At 43.8% G+C, this 26687-nt stretch overlaps 1 protein-coding gene across 1 annotated transcript in view; it reads right to left on the reverse strand.

The window, feature by feature from the left end:
* Positions 1 to 9144: 9144 nt before the first annotated feature.
* AR (androgen receptor) overlaps positions 9145 to 26687 on the reverse strand; it is a 121605-nt gene continuing 104062 nt past the window's right edge. Inside the window, exons 5-8 of the mRNA XM_027822662.3 lie at positions 22433 to 22577; positions 19654 to 19784; positions 18619 to 18776; positions 9145 to 17170 (exon numbers count right to left, since the gene is read on the reverse strand). Coding sequence (XP_027678463.2) covers positions 17015 to 17170; positions 18619 to 18776; positions 19654 to 19784; positions 22433 to 22577 — 590 coding nt within the window. The 3' untranslated portion in view covers positions 9145 to 17014. The remainder of the gene's footprint in view (positions 17171 to 18618; positions 18777 to 19653; positions 19785 to 22432; positions 22578 to 26687) is intronic.

The following is a 26687-nucleotide window of genomic DNA, read 5'->3' on the forward strand; positions in this document are numbered from 1 at the left end:
CATCTCTCAAAGTCCATTGTCAGCTTAAGTGTTTCTTGATTGGGCACTTACTGAGAATAGTCTTTTCTCAAGAAGTTGACCAAATGCTTCACTGAGGCTACTTAAAATCAAACAAGTACATAGCCAATATTCATAACTTTGAATACAAAAATGATACATGCATACAAATAGGATGAATATATTCAGTAGATCATAACCTTTGCAGAGATATGTTACATGGCATATCTAGCATAAAACATATTCCAGTTACGTCATATTTACACTCATAAGCATATTTCTACAAAGCATTATGGGGTACAATGTCACAGGAGGATATAAAACTTATGTCTCCTCGCCAACCATTCCACACCCCTCATACACGGAATCCCTTATGGGGATTGGAGAAATAAGGACAATTGTGACAACTTCATAACTGGAGGTAGTTTAACATTACAAAGGTGGAAATATGAGGATGAAGGGCTGTATGAAGTATGTATTATAGCTACCTTTCAGACTAAATTAGGAATAAGAAGTGTACAGTGAATGTGACTTTTGAGCTCAAGGTTTATGACCCAAAAATAGAATATGACTATGACAATTCCAATTGTCATGTAGTGACTTGTCCAGTAACGGACCTGGGACCAGCCGGGTGTATTAATTAACCAAACTTGATTTGTGCATATTCCTGTGGTGTTAAACTTGTCTAACTGGCAGCTGGGAAAGTTCAGTTTCTGCAAACACACCGAAGTAGCTTCCTTCTTCTCGGTACTCCTTGTGGATAAAATTGCAACTTATCAACAACAAGTATGAGATCTTTCAATGTTAGGGGTAGATAAAAAAACCCAAAATTATTTACCCCCAGATGAAAACATAGCTTGAATCCCCTTGGGATTCTAGGATCCTTGTCAGGACTATTTGGCTCAGGTATGTCAATTTGGAACCGAGTAGATGTTTGGAAAATCTGCAAACACATAAATTATGTGTTGCAGGAGGAAGCTGATCAAGTAATGAATCTAATGTTGCAAGGGATAAGAGGGCTATCACAGGAAGAATGTTTTATCATCTGTAACATGCATGACATAGCCCAATTGTTTAATGATACGCAATTGAAAATTAATCAGCTAATGGCCCGAAATAATGATGAGCAGAAAGACCGATGTTTGGGAATGGAAATTATCTGCTCTATATATGGGGAATATGTCATCAATACTATTACTGAAGTGTTGCAATCCCTAAAATTGGGAAGGATCCCAAATCTAATCAAAGATGAGCAATTATTAAATTGGTACTGTCCAAAATGTTTTCAAAGGCCTAAAAGGGAGTGATCCACATGTGCACATATATCCGTAGGAACTATGAAACAAAAGGGGTCTGTGACACCACATCCCAATCGAGACAGTTGTTCTTTTTCTAAAAATTGTGTGGTAACACGATTCTTGTATGTTTCATTCATGGTCTCTTTACCCGTGTTTGACTCAGACAAGGATGTGTATAAGCAATTGGCTGCAGTCCAACCCATAGGTCACCTTGAAGATGGCATCTATAAGGAATGTGTGAATGTGCCATCCTGGGTAGTCTATCACACACCGACCCAAACCTGGAAAGTTCTGCAGATGGCCTGTTGCTCTGTAAAGGGGCCTCAGTATATCTGTAGGTGCAATGTGTCTGAGGCAGATACTGTCTTGTGTGGACTGCAGGGAGAGCTCCGGAATCAATCATCAGTGTTCATGGTCCGTCTGACCAGATGGAGGACTCCTATGGAGAGGGTCATCTGTGCTGGAAATGGCCGATTTTGCATAGTGACTAACCAGGAAAGGTTCCTAAATGGTTCCTTAGAGTGTCAAGTCTAAGATTCAAATTTCTGTTTTATTCCAAAGTAGTTTACTTCAATTGGAAACCAAGTGATTTCCCCTATTCCTGCCTTGGAAAACACTACCTTTATTTTATCTGATCCCTTTTATCAGGACTTGACTGTCCAAAACACTCCAATGTTTTTGATATATATTCCCGCTCTGGGACTACAATGAAAACAATTATTAATTCGAAAGGAAAACCACCTCATTCAAATTACGAATGATATGGATAAGGCTAAACAAGCTATTGTCCAGTTATTAGATGGGGGAGATCAAGCAATAGATGCTGCCTGGCAAGAAGTTAAAGAAAAAAGAGCAATTGCCCATACAGCCAGCAGACATCGAGGCTGGTGAATATGTATCCATAATGCCTATGGTAGAGAGATAACAGGAGGTAGAATATTATGATATCCTGCCTCCACCCTGAGAGGTGGAAAGTAATGTGGAACCTGTTTCCACATATCCACTCTGTGTTTTGTAATGTTTATTCTTCTTTCATTCATTTTAATAAAGATCTTAACAAGTTGGTATTGTTCTCAGTACAATGTCCTTGCCATACACCCTGAAAGTCCTGTCATGATATTGAACTCTCTATGTTCTCTATCCCTGTAGCCTGAACTGGGACAAGAACCTAAACTATCTTCTGATCAGATCAGTGGCAAGCCATAATAAACTAGTCCATAAATTCAGGTCAACAAGAATCAAAGTCTTAGGTTTAAATTGTTTAATTTCTTCTGGCTAATACAGCTGCACCTTTAACTTGCTGAAAACCTATGATGTAGAAGCAGGATTCTATGTAAAACATTATCTTGGCACCCATCAGCACATTTTGAGCATTGTGCCGTAAGGGGCCTAATCTCGAGAAATGCTGAACACACACCGTGAACCTATGAAAGAAGTCAACTGGACTTGCAGATTCACAGCACCTTCCCAGGGCCCAGATTTCCAGAGGTTGTATTGGAATGATGTCAGTTTGTCTTGAAAGGAACTCTGACCACTTCCTTCAACAAACTGGAGGAACTTCTGAACTGAAACTGAGTGGACAGTTTGCAACACACAATTTATTTGGGGGGAATTTAACCCATTTTCCTGGTCACAAGTTCTTATCAATCTGTTCACTACTGGAAATTGTTTGACACACATGTTTGTGCCATCACCTTCCCCTGGGAGGTTCCAAACTGTTCACTGTGACTCTTCCCTTTGAGTATTCAGTAGTCACGTGTTGAGCTGTGTGATAAGTTTGACATTCAAGCTGCATGATAGATTGGTCATCTCAGTCACATGGGCTTTCTAGTCCTTGACTGGATGACCTAACCTTTGCACAAAGGTTTGGTGACACTCAAATTGTATTTGTGCATGTCCAAGTGTGCGAATGTGAAATACTATCTGGAAACCACTGCTATGCTTGTAAATACTTTCCCTGTCTATCGGGGACACAGCAAGATACATTGGCTACTTAGCCAAAGTGACCTGCACCTGTCAGACAAGGGGGCACTTACTCCTCAAAACAGAAATGTCAGTTGCAGATGTGCCTGTAACTGTCCCATTTTAGAAACATTTGCTAACCAGAGAAGCAAGTGCCTATTCAGGGGAGAGGGGGCGGCGAGCTTGTCTTCTGTGAGGAATTCCCCAGGACTGCAGAGCTCACTGACTGAATCCATGCTGGTGTCAGATGGGGAGGGGTATCTCTCAGTTCGCCTCATTTATCTGGGGACACTTCAGCAGTGGATGCTTTTCCCCTGGGATGATCTCTGATCAGTCTCACTTTGGAGTTCTTTGAGCAGCCTGAATGAACTGTAGTTACACTGTTGGACTGGAGCCATGTGCATGAGATGAATCTACAGAGGGTGCAGGAACTGTGGGCTATTTCTCATCTGGGATATTTCTTATGCCATCTGATTGCACATGATAGACTTTGAGGTGATTATTAGAATCCAAAAAAAAAAAAGAAAAGAAAAATCCAGAGAAAGCTGGAATCTGTACTAAGCAGCTGTCTCTGTGAATGTGTACAGCACCTGGAAGCGTTACAGGAAAAGTACTAATGAAATGTACATTAGAGTTAGTCATTAGCATTTTATGAGCTGCAAAGATTTTCTGGTTTATGAGCCCTGGGCAGGCTGCTTTGAAGATGAATATTGGCAAGTGACTTTGAAGCTCTGAGCCAAACTGGGGCTGACCGAGGTGGTGGGTGGAGTTCCCAGAGAAGGCACAGGTCTGACTCTTCCCTTTATAGTCCACATTATACTGGAGAAAACTACTCCTGGCCTTGCATTTTCAGAGTGACAGCTGCACTTCCAAAGGGGGCTAGAACCATTTCTCCCCCTCCCCCCCTCAGTCTGTGGTGTCTGATGGCTCGAGGAGGGAGTGTGGGGCTCAATTCCTGGAGTGCCCTCATTAACCAGTTTTAAGGATTTTTTAAAAAAGGCTGCTCAGCGACTCTAATGGGGATAAACTTTTATAAAGTCCTATCAATCTTCAGACTTCAGGCCCTAAGCTGCTCCCTAAGAGGTTAGGGCGTATCCTCCACCATGGCCAGCCTATGGCATGATCCAAAGGCACTGAACTCAAGGGGCGTCAGTCCACTGATGGCTTTCAATAAGGCTGACCAGATCCACAAGGGGACCTAGGTGCCTAACTGCCATGTTAGGTGTGTTAGTGCAATATTTAGGTGCCACTGAGATCCTCAAATCCCCCCACTCAGCTGCTGCCTAACCCTACATTTCCACCCCTGGACATACGCAAAACTGCTGAATCCTGATGTTGCCAAGCTGCTCCGTTGCCCTAGGTCATGACTAAGCCCCTGCAGAATTCTCAGACTAGGAGTTCCCCATCGAACCTGCCTGCAGGGCCCGATCCTGGTGTAGGTGTGGGCACAGCAAGCCTATCAGGCTGGGCCCTAAAAGAAAGCCAGGAGGGAGCTAGTTGGAAAACATTTGGGCTGTGTGTGTTGTTATACCAAAGAGCCCAGAGCGCTCCCCTGGAACTGGGGAGACCCATGTTTGAATCCCTGCTCTGTCTAGTTTGGAGTTGTTACTTGAACCCAGCCTTGCCACAGTCCAGGAAAGTGCCCTAGCACTGAGCTATTTCTACTAGGGGTGGGCGGCTCTCTCACTATCTGATTTGCCATGAAGGCTGGCCTGGCTTAGGCTGCAAACTGAGAATGCCAAGCAGAGGGAGGTGACTCCCTGTGCAGTCAGGTGCCCAGTTGCCTAAGGGGTGGGGCCCACCCTACTGGGGCTGCCTCAGCATTTCCGGCTGGCTAGGTCAGGCGACTCCTCACTTAGCTTGCTGGTTTCTGTAAAGCACTTCGTGCATAATTGTCCATCATGGATATATTTTTTTTTGTAAATTCTACTGAAGTAGTTAGTAAAATTGGTCTCAGTTGGACACTGGATACAAGAACAGATCAGCCTTGAGTCTGATCTGCCAAGGTGGTTCTTCCTGTGTGTCCACTGCCCTCCACAGAGTTACAGAGATGAATTTGCTCCACAATACACAGCGGAATGGAATAGGAAAATATACAGATTGGTGATGCGAAATTGCTGTTGCTCAAACAATTTTTGCCTATTTCGATATCATCTGGGTCCTGTTTGGCACAAAGTGGGATTTCCCTCCAGGGCAAATGTGAAGACAATTACATTTGCAGAAAACAAAGCACTTGGCTTTAATGGGGTCTCACTTCCTTCTGCAGAGGGCAGACCTTACTTGAGAGCTTCATTCCTACCCAGTGTAGCCTATCTTTCAGCAGGATACTGCTCTGAGGCTCTAATCCCGTTTATGACAGTGCAGTCTGGTGCCATGGAACTGCTTGCAGAAACAACAAATTCATGGCAGGATCAAAGAGCAGGAGAAAGCAGGCAGAGGGGGGTGGAAGCTCAGGGCTAACATAGGTTGCTGTGCTAATAACTAGCAGACTTGTGTTCTCTAATAATTAGGAGATATGAGGAGCGAAGTCTGGAAACTATTTACAGGATGCTCAGATTTGAGCCCAGTCGACTTGAAACTTTCTCCCTTTGAAAATTGCTTTTTGGTTCTGCAGCTATCTCTATCCCTGTGTTGCTCACAGTGGCCTCTGAAGATATTTCTCAGCACTTGTTTTGGCTCTCCTGAACCACGGAGAATCTGACAGATGATTGTTTCCAACTTGCATGGACAGGACCACAGCAGTCTTGACAAAGACTTCAAACAAAAGTAACCCATAGTCCCCAGAGGACCAATAATAACAGAGGTGATGCACAGATTTGTTCTTCGGTTCTCTTGTTGTGCTGACATGGAACATCTTGGAGTTGGCTAAAAACAACACCTTGAAGTCTGGAGAGAGCTAGAAGAAAGGCAGAGATTTCACCCACCCTTTGTCAAGATAGGCTAGAACTGCAAGCTCCAGGAGGTTGCTGTCCTTTTTCAAACAAGGTCCAGGCAGCATACTGTGGTTTGAGGGCGTATAACCTCCTGCTCCTTAGTACTTGATTGATTGTTTTCAATGTTGATTTTGGCTTCTTCCATTAGGTTTAAAACACATACTGTGTGGCTTGTAAATTGTACTGAGAATTGGGTACTGTATCTTGTAGTGAACTTTAGAGAGCAAAAAGCAGGCAAGCTGTCTTTCTGAAACGACTTTACTACCCTTCCAAGTTTTTATATTTTAAAAGGAGTCTATATCATAGTATTTCTTCTGCTATATTTATTTTTTACGGTAACTTCTGCGAAAGATAAAACTTAACAACATTGTTTCAGAGGCACCATACACATACATATTGGTTTGTTGTTGAAGGGATGCTTGTGAGCACTTGGACCGTATCCCCATCACCCTAGTATCTGAGGACTTTCAGAGATGCATTAAGTGATGTGGATGGCATATATCACATATTAAACCTTCTCCATTCATCTCCTGACAGGGAAAATGCTTGTGTGGATTTAACAAACAAAGCCACTTGTTATTGTAGGGTTGCTTGTGAATATCAAGCTACACATTGGTTTGTCATTATAGGTTTGATTATAACTGAGCCTCCTGGCTTTGATTTAAAAATACAAAACCAAAAAAGAGCAACCTATAAACAATTGCATGAACTTTTCAAACCCATAAAGGAAAAATAAAAGGTAGGCCAAATTTGGGACCTACAGCCTTGATCCAGAATCCCTGAGTTCTATATTCAACGTAAGAGCAGGGAGCTGGACAAGCTTGTAATGATTAATATGGGAGATTATGCCTGCCAAATATGCAGTAATTGCATCCCATCAGTTCTGCGGCTGTTTGTTTTTTGGGGGAATTATTTCTGAACTTGATTATTTGGTGTAATCATTTTCTTCTTTAAAACTTCTGAACAGGAAATGGGACAGTGTTTGGAGGCATCTGCCCCCTACTAAAAAAAAAAAAGACAGGATTTTATAAGGCAGTAGTTCTGGAATCACTCAGGACCCTTTTTACAAAGAACAAATCCTGGCTTTGCAATGTAACCGTGCACGGAAGGATACAAAGGTAGGAACACATGGCTGTCTCATAACACCCCAAGAGAGGGTTTCTTGTTCTTGGCAAGCGGGTGGTCAGAAATATTGCATTGGTGTATCTGCAATTCAGGTATGATTTGTGTATAATTTTTCTCTAGTTAAGGCAGAAGGAAAGAGCCGTATACAGTGACGGGGAGGAAACAGCAATGTTGCACAGTACTAATGGTGAGATGAGACTAAAGACAAACTAGTTCAGATAAAATAAGGTCTGGCCTGCACATTTGATCAAACCCAAACTTTTGCAAATGTTCAAGAAAGCTCATCTGCATTTTGCAACATTTGTTGTACTTTTGCATCAGCAGCCTGTGTGAGCCCTGATTCTGCAACCAGGATTGGAAAGACCAAAAACATCATGAGAGAGGTGGTTCTTGTGGCATTTCCTGCTGGATTGGAGTCAGGAATTAATGGAAATTGTCATTTGTCTCAATAACCATTGCTTGTGAATTTGCCAGGCCACATTTGTAAATCCAAGTGGTTCAGATAGTTTGGCCATGGAGGTGATAATCAAGATGGAAGCTCAAAACCTTTGTGAGGCTGGCATGCTACTAGGTGAGATAGCTGTGGCTGATTTTAACTGCAGCAGCAAAAGGTGGGGTTCACCCCAAGCATAATATCCTGGAATGCATTGTTTGTAGCTGTGGTATTTTTTTTTTTAAAGAGGAAAAAATATCACAAGAGTTTTAGTGTCTCTGTGCTTTAACCATCATGCAATAGAATTTGCAAGCTGCGGCGTTGTGGGTAGATGCTGCACTAAGGCTAATAAATTAGACTGTCACTCAGGAATTTCCTTGGAAAGGTTATGTTGTACCTAAAAATGTGTAACTTTTGATTAATATGGTTGCTTTTTCCATATGGGTGGTAAAAAGCAAATTTGTGCTGCTGAATAGTGAGGGAGGGGCCACAGAAAGAGAGGGGAAATAATGTGAGGGTGGGAAATGCAGTCCTAGGAGAATCCGCAGGCAGCCTCGTCTGAGGCTTCACAGGCTCAGCAAGGCCTCAGGGACCCACTGAGCCTGAGGCCCTGTCGGGGCATGCGCTGAGTGGGCTACTGCCCTGCATGGCTCTGTTTTTTCCTGGCCAACTAGTTGAGCTCATGCCAAGACTGGGCCAGCTGGGTCTGGCCGTAGAGAGTGGAAGGGGGATGCCCCGTTATGCACCCGAGGAGGAGCTGTGGGCTGGGGCGAGGTAGCATGTCCATCCCTCTCAACTGGCACAAGTTCAAAATGTAGGAACAAATTGCTGGGTTTTGGTAATGGTTGACTTGGCAGTGGTTGGGGGCATGAATTTCACTATGGGAATGAAAGCCTCGGAACAGTGGCCAATGGTCTGGTGTTATATGGGCAAGCGTGATGCAAGCTTCATCTCTATAACTCTTCCAGTGCACTGCACACCCAACTCCACCAGTCAAGCACTCCCCTCCCAGCTCTGACAATGCCCCTCATCTGACTTGCAGAACCCCCCAGCCACCCAACTTCTGGGCTCCCTGAAAGCTGGGTCAATTGACTTCAGGCCTGCCCTGCCATGACCTGCCCGGCTGCTGTTCTAGTCCTAGGTTCCCCCCAATGCACCTCAACTCGAACTGCAGCCCCTGTTGCTCTTGCATTCCCCATACAGCTCTACCAACACTCAGTCCTGCCACTACTTGGATCTTGGGCTTTACTCAGTAGTGACAGCTTAGGCTGTTGATTAGCAGGGCAGCTGCAGTTAAAAGTTGAAACTAACAAACTCATTTTCAGCTGTGACTCGAGCGAAGGTTTGGAACTAAACGCTTCAGAGAGGACTAAAACAATGCGATCCCACTGCTCCATGTTTGCAGCCTTTTATTGTTTTTTGTATTGTTAAAAGCCATGTGTACACTTTGATTTAAGTTTTCAGGGCATGAGTACATATGTAATTACCATATCGTTACACATTAAACATGTTGTTACTCATATAAAAATGGGTGGTGGTTTTGTTTTTGAGCACTTCAGTTTGGCCAGTTGAAGACTGACTAAATCGTAGCAAAATGCCCGTCCGTGCTTTGAACGAAGAAACACAGTATTTTGTATTACTTGGAGATCACAGGTCAAGTTGTCAATTTTATAATGAAGTCAGAGCAGACTGGTTTTACAGTTGCTGGTAAATATTAAACAACAACAGAAACAGAGAGAAAAGGAGGACACTGACTCCAATAAATATATTAATAAAATAAAAGCCAATTTTTAAACAATCCAGAGGCTGAGATGAAAAGATTAATTATTTTATGTATAAATGAATTAACAATCAAGATAAGGGACTATTAGACAATTTTCCGCAGTCAGCTTTTGTTACGAATAACCCAAGCATACAACTTTGACACTAGGAAATGGGCCAATTATTCATTTATTTACTTACTTTGGCAGGCCCACTAGCAAATATTTTTCTCACTGGATGACATTTTCCAAACTCATGTCTGAAATAAGCAAATGACAAACACACACATACACTGATTTTTCCAGCAAACAAGGTTCTGCCTTTTATTAAACTCAGAGCAACAATAGATTCCAAGGTTACAAAAAGAGAGCTGAATGCTACTGCATGAAGTTTGTCCTGCTGTCTAGCATCGGCTGGGTGCCCACACTGAACTAGAGCATGGACTAAAGAAGTCAAAAGCAAAATGAATGTTTCTGTTTATTTTCCCTTGTACTAGGGTCAGTTGGTTGTTTTTTCCTTAATAGCAGAAATGCTTCTTTCTGGTTCATTACAAGCAAAAATAAATGAAGTTCACACTAGCATGGTAATTTCTTACTCACCGATCCCTGTTGGGGAAGCATTTTTAGCCACATCTTTGTGGACTGAAGCAGCCGGATGTCAGTTAATGTTAAGCCTCAATGACAGTTAACATTGTGTGTCTCAGTTTTTCTTATTAATAAATTTAGGGCCAACTCTTGGCTCCATTGATATTAATGGCAGAATTCCCACTTGGCTTCCACAGGAACAGAGTTTAGCTCTTAGTAGCTGTCAGTTTTGGGGCACTATGATACCATTTTTTAAAGCGGATTGTCTAAAAGAAAGAAAGCCACAATTCTGCATAAGTAATTAAAGACGATTATATATTTTACATGATTGCAAACCTTGCAAGGACAAGAAAGCGTTAACAAAACCAGTAGAAGGGCCATACTGCGAGTGGGCAGAAGGCTGCTTGAATACTCTGCCCAAAGCCTAGCTATCACATCATGTGGAATCACATCATGTGGAAACAGATCTAGTGAACTAGCTGCATTCTTCTACCTGAAAAACCCGTCCGATCAATCTGTGGGCTGCCACGCTTTTCCTTTCTGGAGCCCCACTGATCTATAGCTGTTTGCCTCGTGATCTGGTTCAGATGTAGTAAGATGAGTGACCATAATGACATTATTCTTTCTAGCTTTCACACAAATAGCTGTGGGGTGGGAGACCGCCCCAGTAATGAGCGTTTAGCCTTATTACAAAAGAAAAATATATCTATATACAGCACTTTTAATTACAGACATGTTAACAAAACCCACATTTTAATTTACCATCAACTTTCCAGACCATCTCCCAAACCCAGTGTTTTAACACAAAACAGCCAGCAAGGAGAGCCACTCAGCATACGGCTCCTGTGGTTCTGTGTATGATACTGCTACGGGTCCTAGGCATCTAAATCCAGGCTCCAGCAGTCCCTTCAAAAGGGAGGTTCCTCCTCACTTCTCCAAGGCAGTGAATAGTGCACAGATGGAGTTGATTGGGGGGATTTGGATTTTAAGGCCCCCCTTTCCAGATGTCAATCCGTCCTCCACAGTAAATGCAACTAAAATGAGACACCCTGCAGCTGAGAAGCTAGTGTCCAAAGAGTTTGCAGCAATAATCTGCACGTGCATCAGCTCTGGGCTCGTAAAATGTAGGACATGACATGGCACACTGTCTCCAAAGGCCACCCACATCCCCACACTTAGGAAGGTTCCACAACCTCTCGCCCTGTGGCCTGCAGAGTGTGCCAAGGTCACTGCTTCCTAGGTGAGAGCACGAGGCCAGTGGAGCCAGCCCAGTTCTCACATAAGCTCAAGGTGCAATTACCAATTTTGCTTCCCACATGCAGTAACAGTTCTGAAATGGAACCAAAATATGAAGGTGCGGAGACCAGTCTAGGTGAACAGTTCTAGGCACATACGTCTCGCACGCTATAGAGCTACTTTGAAATATGATTATGAAACAAATACCAGTTTACAACACGTTTCAACTCTCTATCTTAGCTCGAAGAGAAGTTTTGTGCTGTCAAACAGGGGAGCAACATGGGTTTCTCTCTGCTGTCCTTCCAGTGCAAATATTGTCCCTGAAATATACAGCTCCTCAGCAAACTATACGGCATGCCAGTATATACTCCATTTGCACAACGCAAAGATGGACCTTTCAAAACCTGGTCAATAGTACCAGAAAAAAAGATTAAATAAAAGCTTCTACTAACACAGGCACACACGTAAGGACCCATTTTATGAAGGATTGTTAATCTTGCTCACTGTATATTTTGTGAAAAATGCCTTTGAAGTCATTACTTTATAGAGAAATCTTTGGTAATATAAAAGGCTATAGCTCTTGTTCTTTTCAGTTTTAAACGTTAAGGGAGACAACAACATTGGAAGCTGCAGCTGCATGTGACAAACGGCTGGGGAGACATCTGCTACAAGGTGCGGGGTGTGTGGTAGATCAGGTCAGAGCTTCTGCAGTGGTGAAGGGTCATTCCTATTCTGCTGGGAGGCAGGCAACACTTTACATCACAGACGATAAATACCATGTAAGTCACCTTCATTTACATATGGCTCATGGAGCCTACCTACTTATAAAACTAATATCATTTTAGGGTATGTCTACCCTTGGAGCTGGGGTGTGATTCCCAGAGTGAGGAGACATACTTGCACTGGTGTGCTAAAACAGAGGGCAGGCGTGGCAGCATGAGTGGCAGAATGGGCTAGCCACTCTAACTACATGCCTCGGGTGTCAAATGGGCATGTACACCAGGTAGCTAACTAGGGTGACCATATGTCCCGTTTTGGCTGGGACAGTCCCTTTTTTAAGCTGTCCCGAATTTTTTTTTCCCGTTCGCTCGTGCTGATTTAATCAGTTGGCAAAAGCAAACGGGACAAATGCTCTCTTTTGTCAAAAAAGCCAGGTGTGGTGCGGAGGGGAGGTAGGGCTGGGGGATGGGGAGGTAGTGTTCCAGCATGTAGGCCTCTGGCTTGATGAAAGCTAGAGCAAGGATGTCTCCTTGAGCTGGGATTCACTCCCCAGCATAAAGTATAGACGTACCTTCAGTGGCAGGGCTCTCCCTGGGGAAATGCCACTTCATCGTAAGGGTGATTGACAAGAGAGTTCCTACAGTGTGTAGTAAGTAGGGGACAAATCCTGAGATCCAGCTCCTGGGGCCTGATTCACCTCTAACTTACAGTGGGATAACTCCCTTGGCTTCAATGTTTGTTAGCCATTGTATTCTTGGCTTACACTAGTGTAAATGAGAGGAGAATCTAGTCAATCTTTACCTAGGCAAATTCAGTGGGAGTCTTCCCTGAGTAAGCACTAAGTACAGTGTGAGTTGGACCCTCCAGATATAGCTCAAAGCAAACACATATTGGGTGGGATCTTCAAATGCACTTTAGCATTTGCCTAACTCTTGTTCCTTTTGAAGTCAATAGTAAAACTCCCATTGATATTAATGAGAGAGGAGTTAGACCAATATTGAACACTGAAGACCCCATCCATTCTTCTTTTTCCCCAACCAGACTGCAGGTTACATGGTTTTTACTCTCTCTGCATGTAATTCCCTAGTAATATGCAGTAATTACCAGGTCCTTGCTAAGTTAAGAATTCTGCCTCCCCATGCCTGTACCTCCAGGAGAAATTGCACTTTTGTATCTGAGGGAAGAATTTAGCCCTATGTAATTGGAGGGGTACTTACAAGCTATTTGCACCTGTGTTCTGGAAAGCATTGCCAAGTTCCTGGAGCAACATAAACAAAAAAGCTAAGCAAACTGTGTAGTAGTATTAAAGGACAATTTCTACATTATCGTGTGGGGTGTCGGGTTCTCTTTGTTTTTTATTTTCCATTTTTATTTCTATGTGCTTAAATAAAACAAAGTACAGAAGAACATAGCAAAGTCAGCGCTTTGGCATTTCTCAAGCCTTCTTCCGTTCTGCTGCAGCCACTGAAAGTAAACTGAAGAAGACAGTGTTGAAAAACCCTGGTGAATACACAGACCAATCAACGTGTCACTGATCCTAGCTATTGCGACTGGATCCTTCAGTAATTCCTCTAACAATGCCGTACAAAGCCAGCTTTCAAATGAAACAAGAAGTGATTTCGAACAGCTTCCGAACAAAAACCTAACTTCCCATTACAGCTGGTCTGGCACAGAAACTACTGGTGCAGGCAGGTCAGTAAAGGCAACTTAGTTGTGATGTACAGTATTGGATGGGTGGCATGTACTTCAGGTGAGCCACATGCTCCTTTCCTAAAGGATTCACACTTTGTATCATCTACAGAATGTGTGCAACTTGTGTTTATAGTACCTGTCGCAGCCAGGGGCTTCGCTCTCTCTCCCCCTCTCTTCTTCACTACGTGGTTCTGTCCATCAGACAGGAGTGTTTGTAGGCAAGCAGTACATTTACTTTAGATCTCTGACCAGCCTTCCATTGACATTCTAGAATGGTACCAAGCAACCCAGCTCCCTAAGTATACAAAGGTGAAACCCTGGCATGGACTTGAGCAAATGCAAAATACATGCCTTCCTGCAAACTCCAGGCATCCTCCCATTTCATAATGGAGTGAGTTGTGCTGTGCCAAGCCAGCCGGTCATTGTATTCATCTGCTAGCTAACGGAAAAACCACAATGCAAAGAAGCAGGCTTTGGTGTGTAAACTGATCTTTTTACCTGGTACATTTTCAAAGTCAGTGGAGCCTTGTACCAGCTGCTTTTAATCACACCAAGACTTCAATATTTTTATAAGCCTTTAAAGAGAAAAAGATATTAATAATACCAGAGTAACAACTGGCTGATATCAAAAAGAGCGTATTATTATTCTGTCACTCACAAAGAGGAGCATAGGAACACTTGATCAGAGCCATGCCTGTAGGGGATGAAAACTCATTCACAACTGTTGAAAAGGTATTTAAAAAAAAATGCAACCCCTACAGTATGACTGAGAAGTATCAGCGAAACCGTGTGGTCACTTTCTGTGCCGACAAGCACTCTGCACAGAACCCCAGGTGCAGCACCACGAAGCTCGACAAGCTACTGTTTCACTCTAAAGCTGATGGCGGCCCCCGACCCATGAAAGGCCCCAATAGAAGCAGAATTGCCACAATTCTTTTGCATGAGGGAGGAAGGGTTGGGGTGGGGGGTGTTAGGCTGCAAAAGGCTCACATACTTGAGGAGAGTAAAACTGGTGGGGATCCACAGGCTTAAACCTCTGACTCTCCTAGTGTATAAAGGAGACTTATGGCAAATTTAATCTGCTGTTACCACACAGGCATAGTGGGATGCCATATTACATGAGATGTACTCAGATCCACCTCTTCAAAAATCTGGTTCACAAGCCAGTCCCGCCAACAGGGCTCTTGTTGCTGTGCTGGGCTCACGAGATGAGGGCAAGGGCTCAGGAGGGAACTCAGAGCCAGCAGGGGACTAAGGGTCAGATCCTGCATGTGCAGTACAACATCAGAAAAAAAACAAATCTGAATAAAATTCCTAGGTGGGCCAATGTGTCCTTAGGAATGCCAGGGAGATGATTCAAGCCAACGTTAATCTGCCTTGAAGAAACACGAGAGCATTCCTCTCTGAAATACTCCTGACTCTGAAAGTTGCCAGTAAACAAAGATGACGAACCTTTGATTGTTCGCATTTTGAATGACAGCGTGTGTGTTAGGCAGAGTTCTCCAGCTGGCATCTCACTGAGTGTGCTGCAGTCTGATGACACACTGTCATCTCCATGGGGTTTGGCTCTGGGCTTTGTTTGGGTTCTAATTTTACAATGTAGGAATTTTAGGGACATTGAGAGGGCTTGTGTTCTTTCCTTGGTGGAGATCAACTACTAACATTAATGGGAGCTATGGGAACGCCTAAGTAAGAGAACAGGCCTCTTAAATGCTTTCTTTACCATTCCCTGAAATACCTGGGAATTTCAGGCAGAGATGACCCACGCCTACCGATAGTGGGGGGCAGAGTGAGGGCAGCCGGCTTCAGCAGTGTTACTGAGCATGCTCAGTCCATGTGAGCATGCTCAGTATAAGTCAAGCAGCAAATCTGGGGGGCAGGGAACGTGACCTTGCATGCTCCCCCACGTACGTCGCTTCTGATCTCAGGCCACATACAACTGTTTCCAAAAGAGTGGGATAATCCCAAAATCACTAGGCCTCATAGAGCCCAATGAGTCAAAGGTCTCACTGCTTTGCTTCTGGGATTCTTTTCTGTGTTGGCTTCTGAAAGAATCTGCAAAACGGTTGGGTAAAGGGCAAATGAGAAGCACCACTGGAAAATCTAGACCTTCAGACACCCATGGTGATGGGCAGAGACAAGTGGAGACCTCAAACATCCAAGGGGAGCAGGCTAGAGGCAGAGGTGAGAGGAGACTTCAGGCACTCGTGGTGCACGGGTGAGAGATGGATGCCAGTGACTAATTTCTTTGTTTGCTGGTGTGGAGGAAAAAAAATGTTCAACACTGGAATGTGATCACTAGGTGTCTGGACAGTCTTTGGACAGTCTTAGATCCAGTTTGGCTCACAGTCCACAGGAAAAATGCCCTGGATGGAAGTTAGCCTTCTGCAATCTTCAGGGGTTCCAAAGGTCATAATCCTCACTTGCCCTCTTTACTGACATGACAGCACTCCAAATAAGCTTGTGAATTGGCCATTTCTTCGGTGAGTAAATACTTAATGCTGCTCTAAGCTGCTGAAAGCACATGGGTGCATGGGTCTGGGCGCACGACCAAAGCGGTCTGGCATATGGGTCAGCATGTATGGCCAGAGTGGCAAGGTATATGGGTCTGGGTGTACGACTGGAGTGGTGTGGTGTTTGGGTCTGCGTGCATGACAAGAGCAGACGATAAGAAGGATTTTTTTCCACAACCGGATGTCTGATTTTGAAATAGACTTTCTAATTTCACCAAGCTCTGGTCTCTTTCCCTGTCCCCTTCCTGTCTCATTACCACTGCATTTTTAATTCTCATGCCTCTTGAAGACATGATGCAAATAAAAAGGAAAATAGCTCAGGTTAGTCAGAAAAATAACCCACCCTCCCAACTTGCATGTTTAACCTACTTCTTGCTTTGTTTTAAAGAGAAAACAAATGGTGGAATTTCTCCCATTCTGAAACTTCCCATGGCACTGCGCCACTAAACCTCACTGTGGGAAATACGCAAGCACAAGGGTGTAAACAAGTGCCACAAAGTCACCATGCCACAACATTTAGAGAGATGCAGAGCCATCCAGACATACGCAGAAGCTGTGGTGAGGAGTTCAGTTCAGAGGTACCCCAGAAAAGTTGAAATCAAAGGAATCCCAGCAGGTTGTCGTTTGGCGCTGTACATCCTCACAGCATACAGTATCTTTAGAGGGGACTCCCCAAGGCACTGCAGTACAGTCGTGCAGAGAGAACAGGCAGGAGCTGGCTGAAAGGGAGTGGCAGGGGAAGGAGATTCCCTCCAGGACATCACTGCACGTGGAAGTAAATGGGTTTGACTTTCCCCGACAAGATCTTGGGAACCTGGACGGAGATGATCTCAGCCATCATTTCGGGGTAGTCCACACTGACCATGTGCGATGTAATTAAAAGGTCAAATGTAAATTGATGTAGCTCCCTGGCAATCTAAGAAACAGAGAGAAAGTAGGAAGGTTAAATGAATGATTTAACTTCTCTGACAAGTGGCTCCTGCTAACACTCTGGTGACTACAAAGGAAAGTATTAGCAGGTACTACACTACAGGATAGGCAGCAGTGCAGTGAGACGGGATAGTTTCTGCTGTTTGGGTGCTACAAACTCTTCTGCGGTTGGGGATAGCCACTAGGGGGCCATTATTCATCCCAAGAATGAGCAAGTGAGCAATCCAGGCAGTTTTCAGAGTAGCGGCCGTGTTAGTCTGTATCCGCAAAAAGAAAAGGAGTACTTGTGGCACCATAGAGAGCACTGTGGTGCTCCAGCTCTAAGTTTAGAAGGTACTAACTAGACTCTGGTTCTTCTCAGAAAAGTGACGGTGCAAATGGCATCTTATTCAAACAGAGATCAGCGCCTTGTGCGTGTTCGGAGTCAGGGCTGCTGGCTTTACTAAGTAAAATCTGTTTCTTTTATTGTTTCTGTGCAGAGATTCAGCTGTGTGGAAGCAGATGGATTCTGTACTGCCTTGTGCATCACCAACAGAATTGTTAACTAAGTTCCGACTGCAGAATTTTTGTTATTGCCTCGGATAAGACCCAGCTTGATGTTCAGATCTCAGGAGGAGCCTGCTGAGCTGGCAATTTGGGGGAAAAAAATCTCTAAATGAGCCGGTTTGACCTGGAGTAATTGCCACTTACACAGTCACTTTTCAGAGAGGAACCGCACTTTCGCATGGCAGTTGGCTTTGACTGACTGAGTGCAGCTGATGTGTCTGACTGAGTTCTATGATCTTCAGGTACACGGCAATATCTTTTCCCAAAAGCCCTCCATGCTTATGCAGTGGAGAGTTAAAGAGCAGTTAACAACCCACAGGCTGTTTGAAAAACATCAAAACTACCTTCCACAGTGGCGGTGCTCAAAAATGTGCAAGTTCTACCTAAAATAAATACATACGCTCATTTTAGTTTCTCTGCAGTATTCCCTTGTACTTCCCTATACTTACTGCCAGAAATACCTTCAAGATTGCAGATACTGAGGCTAGCTAACTGCTAATCTGGTTTAGTTATCTTAGGCAATGGACAGGTTTGTGGGTAACCAGTGTTATATAGACCATATTGTTTCCTGAAAGTTTTTCTCCTTTGTTCTTTATTACCACTGATACTGGCATAGAATCAAGATCTTTCTCAAGAGTTCGTCTGCCTCCGAGCTTTCGCCTATAGAAACACCAATAAAAGAGAGAAGTAAATAAAGAAATAATCTCAGGTCAAAATCCTCTTTTCTGACATTACAGCCACCACTTATGAAGCTATCTCCTTATGTGCCTTGTTTGTATCTGCAAGATTCCTGCCTCACCCCTGAAAAATCTCAGAGCCCTGAATTTGCTAGACCCCAGCTGAAGTTATTACTGCTTCCAGGTTTATGGCCATTTCATCCCCTCTTACAGGCTGCACGGAGTCCAGGAGCTTGGTGAGCTGGTAGAAGCGCCGAGAGCAGGATGTGGGATTCTTTCTCTTGCAAGCGATGATACGATCAAGTTCCTTTATGTAGTTCATTCGAAGTTCATCAAAGAACTTCTGATTCTTCAGGCCATCCACCGGAACTGGCATGGGGACAAGGAGAGGAAACAATCATCATGTGTAGAGAAAAGAAAACAAGAGCAACAGGAAGACTGAAAACCCCCCACATCCCCAGTCATTCCCCTCATCTTCGCTCCCACTGTGGATGATTGAGGCTCACTGTCTAGGGACGGGGGGCGGGGGAGGGGGCTGTACCTCTACTAACAAAGTCTTTGTCTGGTGTTGTCATTATCACAAAACAAAGGTAGCACATCAGACCCGTCACAAGCTGAGGTCAGATTTTCCTGCTCAGCCACTCACAGGTCCATTTCTTAAAAGCAAGGGAGTTGGCCAAACCCCCATCATGAGTAGGACTCAAGAGCAGGTTAGATAAGGGCATTACATTGGGAGGACTCCTGCAAAATGCAGAGGGCAGGATGGATGGCTGTAGTGGTCTTTGCTGGCTCCACTATGGCATCTAATTTCTAGTTCTGAAGCCATCTCTCTGCCTCTCGGCACAACAGCTGAGGCAAACATTCACAGCAGGGACATGTGGGGAAACCAACTTCATACAGGTTTCGGAGTAGCAGCCGTGTTAGTCTGTATTCGCAAAAAGAAAAGGAGTACTAGTGGCACCTTAGAGACTAACCAATTTATTTGAGCATAAGCTTTCGTGAGCAAGGAGTACTCGAGGCACCTTAGAGACTAACCAATTTATTTGAGCATAAGCTTTCGTGAGCTACAGCTCTCTTCATCGGATGCATCCGATGAAGTGAGCTGTAGCTCATGAAAGCTTATGCTCAAATAAATTGGTTAGTCTCTAAGGTGCCACTAGTACTCCTTTTCTTTTTGCAACTTCATACAGGGTCCCACAGAGCATATCAACTATTAATCTGCTCAGAGAAGGATGTTGCCACTCACTAATACTGAAGAGGAGTAGCGCCTTCATGCAGAGAAACTCCTGGGGCGTGATTTGAAGCCACCCGAACTCCTGAGAAAGATGTCGCATCCTGAGACACTGGCTGTACATTCTGGATTTGTGCATTCGGTACCTGGCAAGATGCATTGGTGAGAAGGTTAAAGCACTGCTGGTCTGATATGCAGGCTGATCGAGATACTTATTTTAAAAAAAGACAAAGACCCAACAACTTTGCATTTACCCTAGCACGTTCCATCTGAAAAGGAGCTAGTCTTTATCTCTTGTGGGATCTCAACAGCAGCATGGCCTGAATTCAGGAAAAGAAAGTTTTCCAAAATACCACCTAGCATCTGCTTGATGGGGAATGGGATGATCAAGTGGGATTTTAAGGTTCACCTGATCTTCTCACTTGCTGAAAAGTGACAGCAACAATGTACCATATTTAACAAACCACGGGCACCTATCCTTGTGCGAGTGCTTGGAGGAAGAATCAGGCTTTGTTCTGAGCGCCATGCTCCCACTCTGTCTGTGGTCTCAGTGACGACACAAGGGGAACCTCAAGATCACTATTTTTTTTTTTTGCCACAACTTAGCTGAGGGCCAATCAGACAGTAACACTGCAGGAACTCCTGACACTCTGTTGCCACCATTCCAAACTGGTAAATTAATGCTGAAGAAACAGTTCCTTTGCGGCTCCTTTGACAGGAAGAAGATTCTCTTGTTAAATCGCTAATCCTCCACCACATGCTATTTTGATCATTCTGTGAACTACATGTACCTTTTCTATGGATTTCTTCACTGTATAAGCACAGAGGTGAATCAGCTGCAAATGTCCCATCACACAGAGAGGCTTAAAACTTCTAGCACTGCTGTTACAACATGAAAACCAGGGACTCCAGGTGCACATGCCAATGTATGGGCAGCTGGAGAGGTCATTACCAGCTGAAGAAGCAATGCTCCAAGTGAGCCGGTATCCAGAACACCAGCTGAAGTTAGGACTCGGGAGTCAGGTGCTGGAGACAGCACCAGTGCTGGCTGAAGATGCGTATTGTGTGTGTGTGGGGAAAGGGGGGACAGGACACCAGGCATGATGCCTCATCCTGTACCATTCAAGCATGCCTAATGCTTACTGTTATCAGTCAGACGGCCCATGAGAGCAAGGGCTGTTGAAATGAGCTGCACGGGAGAAGTGAGAGACAGGGGGGTATGAAAGAGGGTGATATGGGGAGGGGAAGCAGTATGGATGGGTGGGAAGGGGGAAAAACAGGGAAGAAAGAGAGAAACCAAGGGGTGGTTCCTGACAGGGAAGGAAGATAAGGAGGAGGAAAAAGAGAGAGAAAATAATAAAATATCAGAAGGAAGAAGAGGGGGAATTGTCTGGAGATCGATACTGAGACCTGCCTCATTGGGTATCAATACTGAGATATTCCCAGCTTCCTCAGCTTTCACTCTCTGCTGAAGCAAGGGCAATGAGCCAGGCTTTGCCAACCCTCCTCCTTCTGGGGGCCCTGATGAAGAGAGATCAGACACTGGGATTGGTGTCCCTGACACCGCCATGGACAATGAGGCCCAACACTCCAGCCAAGTGAGATTTGGTGTTCAGGGGTTTCCAAACAATGTGAAAGGAAATGGGACAATTCTGTGTGGAAAAGGTCACAGATGCCTTATGCTATAAAAATACCTGCAGTTGTCACATTGCACCCCGAGAACATGTCGTATACAGATGGTTTATAATCTGACATACTAATCCCTAATATATTACCAGGACAGGTCGTTACTCATCCAGGCCATTTGCCATAATAATCAGGTCGCCGCCAGCTATGCAAAGCTTCCATTTATAAACGTATCTTTCACTTTGTGAGGTCCATTACACAAGGTGCTATTGGCTCGGCAAGGATTATCGTGCTGTCAGTAAAGCCAGCTAACAAGTTAATTATGTCTCCATTTACACAACTGTGCTGTGGGGCTAAGAACTCAACAGGCCTGTAGGAGAAACCCCCCAAACTGTTGATTTAAAGGAGACCCCTTTTCATTTAAGGCAACTCAGACAAAGGCAGGTGTTTTAACTATGTATTGAATTCGGTGCTTGGATACCCTGGCAATGGGTGTGGTGTAAGAGACCAGGCAGAGAGGAAGACAAAGGAGAGAGCTGGTGGTTTCAGAATGAACTCCATGGTTCAGAGCATTCTGAACCACCCTTTAAAAAGCCTTGTCAGACCAATACAGTCTGGTTGCTGGGCACAACAGAAAGGTGTCATAAAAGAGCTGCTATTCTTAGTCTGGTCTACTAATTTCTAGCAGTAGTGAGTGTGTCTGGGAAAGAACAACCAGAGTCTGAACATTCCCAGCAGTTGGAAGCACCTCTTCTCTGTGCACTTTAGGTCATGCTACGTCTGATCATGCCCTGACCCGCCCGCCGGTGAAGGGGGAGCTGCACTGGCTCTCTGAAGCACAGCAGGATCTCAGGGATTAGCCTCTTACAGTCAGCACCGTCTTTCTCTGAATGCGGAGTCTATCTGGGCCTGGTGAAGAAGGATAGAAGAGGCTCGGTAGCACCATCTACTGTTCCTGGATCACCTCAAGGAGATTTCGGCAGACTAACTAGCAGAAAATGAGCAACATTCTTGAATTTTGAAATGATGTGAGCAGCTCTTGGTGTGAGATTTTCTGACCTGTACTCATAGGGAGCCTGTTAGATAGCTGTCCCTCTTTCACTCTCTGTCTGCAACCTTTCTGACATGAACAATACAAAATATCAAATTGTTGCTATTTAACACTTACTCATTGAAGACCAAGTCAGGAGCAAAGTAAAGCATTCTGGAGTTAACATTGGTGAAAGATCTCCATCCCATGGCGAAAATCATAAGACCCATCCAGGAATACTGGATTAGTGCCATTTGGTCATCCACGTGCAGGTTACGGAATCCTACAAAAGGCCGTAAACAGAGATCACAAGTTCGGTCTGGATTCAAACAATTCACCAGAATTTCTGTTTTTTAATATAGCACTTTAATTCCCAATCTGTGCTCCTGGGGACTTTAGAAAGTTAGGACAAGGTGGCCCTCAGCCTAATCTCCATATGTCCCAGGTTACCGGTGTGTTCAGCTCTGAGCCAGTGCGTACGGGATGTCTGCATACACAAACTAATTCAGTCTCTTCCTTCTACTACATGACAGAATTGCAACCTTGCTGTATTGCAACCTTGGAGTCATGGCACTGACATGCTGATAGTAAACTGGAAGCCTCCAAGCCAGAAGCTGCAATTGATGGGTTGTGACTCAATGTAGGAAGAAGAGAAAGAACAGGTGAAAACACAAACAGCTTGGGGTGTTAAAATAGGACAGTAAGTTGCACTTATATAGTATCTTTTTCCAAGAGTCTCAAAGAACTTTATAAACAATAAAATAGTGTTCTCAGGATGATTCATAGCCATGCCACAGGCACATTTGCAATTCACAGAGAGACACACACACAGACTATGCAGTCAATAATTCAAAGCTATTTCTAATTTCTCTGGATATTTACCAGTACATGTAGCCATAGATAACCTGCAATCCTGATCTTAGCTTTCTATACATTTTTACATTACTTTGACCAAATGTTAAAACAATGGTAAAGTCTTAAGCATATAATTATGAGCCATCAATTCAAACTTCTGTCTCTTGTCTGAGAAGCTGTCAATTTCAAGTGAGCACAAACCTTGTGTTACTGCTATGCTGTAATTGCTTTAGGACTGAATGCATTCTTTCCGTTTTTATTTCACTGCACGAAAGCACACGTGTTTAAATAGTGCTATATGGAGCTAGTATAAGGGATTTTCCATTGTCAGGACTTTTAAGTACTGATGGACTCAATATTACTAGTAGGCACCTAGGGTGAAACTTGTTAGCAAAATACAAGTAAACATTATACATTAAAATCATTTCCATGCTTTATAAACTCAGGTATGTGTTTTCTGAGAAGTATTTAACTTAGAACCAAGTTCTCTTTTCAGTTAGGTAATACATGTATAAAAAACCTTTCCTACTTATCCAATGAATTTGGTGTGTAGATGAATTCTCCAGTCTAGTTTGATGGTTTACAATGGCGGGTCTCTTGAAATAGGAAGAAAGCTCCATTCAGTTCAAGGTGATTTTAGCTCTATCTATGTGGCCCTTATTACCATAGAGACTCATTCACCTGCACATCTACCAATGTGATATATGCCATCATGTGCCAACAAAGCCCCTCTGCCATGTACATTGGCCAAACCGGACAATCTCTACGCAAAAAAATAAATGGACACAAATCAGACATCAAGAATTATAACATTCAAAAACCAGTTGGAGAACACTTCAACCTCTCTGGTCACTCAATTTCAGACCTAAAAGTCGCAATTCTCCAACAAATAAACTTCAAAAACAGACTCCAACGAGAAACTGCAGAACTGGAATTAATTTGCAATCTGGACACCATTAAATTAGGCTTGAATAAAGACTGGGAGTAGAGAGGTCATTACACAAAGTAAAAACTATTTCCCCATGTTAATTTTTCCCCCTACTGTTACTCACACCTTCTTGTCAACTGTTTGAAATGGGCTATCCTGATTATCACTACAAAAGGTTTTTTTTCTCCTGCTGATAATAGCCCACCTTAATTGATTGGTCTCGTTACAGTTGGTATGGCAACACCCATTTTTTCATGTTCTCTGTGTATATATATCTCCCTACTGTATTTTCCACTGCATGCATCCGATGAAGTGGGTTTTAGCCCATGAAAGCTTATGGTCAAATACATTTGTTAATCTCTAAGGTGCCACAAGTACTCCTCGTTTTGTTTTGTTTTTGCTGATACAGACTAAAGTGGCTACCACTCTGAAACCTGTCATAGTATCCTTGTGTTTCCTGAATGAAAAAGAAAAACAACAAATTCTCTTTGCCCTTCTTTGCCAGAAGGGGTAGCCTGAAAGCTAGCAGAATACGCATACAATTACATGTACTTTGTGTGTGTGTGTTGTGTGTGTGGTTGCATTTAGTTCTGCATGTTGGGAGGCCTGTCTGTGGTCATTCTGATCTCTTGTGGGAGTCACTTAAATGGTCTAGGCGCAGGTCTGGTGAAGGATGACTCCTCACTCACAAGCCCCAATACTGGTCGGCAGATTAATGGCTGCAGTGGAAAGTAGCGGTCTTGGCAGGGCATGGTCACAGAGTGAGAGGCAATCTCTCAGGTTTCCCATAGAGGGCTTTGTATATTAAAAAACAGACTTTGAATTTGACTCTGTATTCAATGGGAAAGCAGAGTAGAAAGAAGTGCACAGGTGACCTGTTCATGGCAGCCTGTGCTTCGGTGCAGACAGTTTTTCTATATAGGGTGACCGCCTTTGTTGGATGGAAATAAGGGAAGGGCACATGAAAAATAAGGGACATTGCTTTATTTTAAGGGAAATTTTAGGGAAACACCATTTCCTTTAGCATAGTATTTATTTTTTTCTCATGGGTACATTTCTACTGCCCTCCAGTATACCAAGCAATCATCATAAGCTTCAATTTAATGTTTAAAATGGTACTTATTATCAGTTTTAATACCTTTTAATACATCTTAAAATAAGGGCTGTGTGGTCACCCAAAGGGGCAAATCAGTGAAACAAGGGATGGTGCCTACAAATAAGGGAAGAGTGATCACCCAAGATCTATACCAGATGAAGATTTCATGGGCTACTAGGCTTCATTCCTAGATATGAGTAGCCTGACTTGAACCTGAAGGACATGAATATGTGGATTGCTGTAATCAGATCTTTCTCTAGTAGGATGGGGCACAGTCTCCTGCCGAGTCACAAGTGGAAAAGAGCATTTTTTGCAGCTATTAATGGCCTGGCAGAGGCTGGGATGAAGATTCCCCTCCATATCTCAGGATCAAGGGACAACAGTGAGTGGCATCTCAGGAGAGAGCCAATGGCTGGGACCAGGACTGGACTATCACTGGGCCTGTCGTTCCATTTCTTTATTTTCAACTTGTGTCACCATGGAGGGGAGGAACTTTTGGCTTATCCAGAAGGCTCAGTTCCTTACCAGCTAAAAGGAAACAGAGGCCTGGCTGCATCTCCATGAAAGCCACTGCTACACATGGCAATTTGGGCATCCACATGCATTGAGGAGCTCAAAAGGACTCGAAAGCAGTGAAGTGTCTTTACAATAAGTAGGCAGGTAACTTCTGTTGAGGGGAATGTGACAGAGGATGAAACCTTGTTAAAGCACCTTTCTCTTTCTAACTCCTGGGACAGACAGCGGCATGTCTGGATCAAATAATGAACTCCATTTGGTACTGTAACTTCCATTTTGTATTAGGACCTCCATTTTGTATTCTGTGCTGAATACATGTTTAACCTTGCCCAAGGCAAGGTTATTGAATTGCATTCCAGATAAGCACCTTCCCCGGGGATTGGGACTAACAACTCATTGAAGGACCACCACTGAGAAGCCATCTCAGTGCAAACTGAAGCCATCAGCTTGGATTGTTTCTCAAATGCTAGCCTGACCCCACGGAACAATGGATCTTCTACGGGGCACCAGCAGTGGCTGATAGATCTGAAGCTTCTGAGCCAGGGCAATTGGCAAAAAGATAGAGAATATATTTAAAAGGGGGTGCTGCTTTGAGTCTGGAAGGCAGACCATTGACACATGTAAGATGGACAGGCCGGATAGAGAGACATTATAGTTCTTTTATTCATTTTTGACGAGTGGTCCAGTGACTGATTTCCTTTAAAAGCTGATATGGACCAAACAGGATACAATCCTCGCTTTCTATGAAGAACTGAGGTGGTCCATGCAGAACATCAGAGGGGTGTTCATGCATCACCTTCTTACAAACCAGTGAGAAAACAAAAGTTGTCTTTTGTGGATTTATATTTGTAACTGCATGCTGTTACTTGTGGGTTTTGTTCCCAGAACCAAGGGCCATAAATCTTGGGTTTAATTTTGGAATTTCAAGGGTTTAAGCAACTGATAGATAACTCCTGGGAACATTCTTTTCTGGGGCCTCCTGTTTTGCCATGCATGTC

Source organism: Chelonia mydas, chromosome 9 (genome assembly GCF_015237465.2).
Source record: "Chelonia mydas isolate rCheMyd1 chromosome 9, rCheMyd1.pri.v2, whole genome shotgun sequence".
NCBI classification, from domain to species: domain Eukaryota; kingdom Metazoa; phylum Chordata; order Testudines; family Cheloniidae; genus Chelonia; species Chelonia mydas.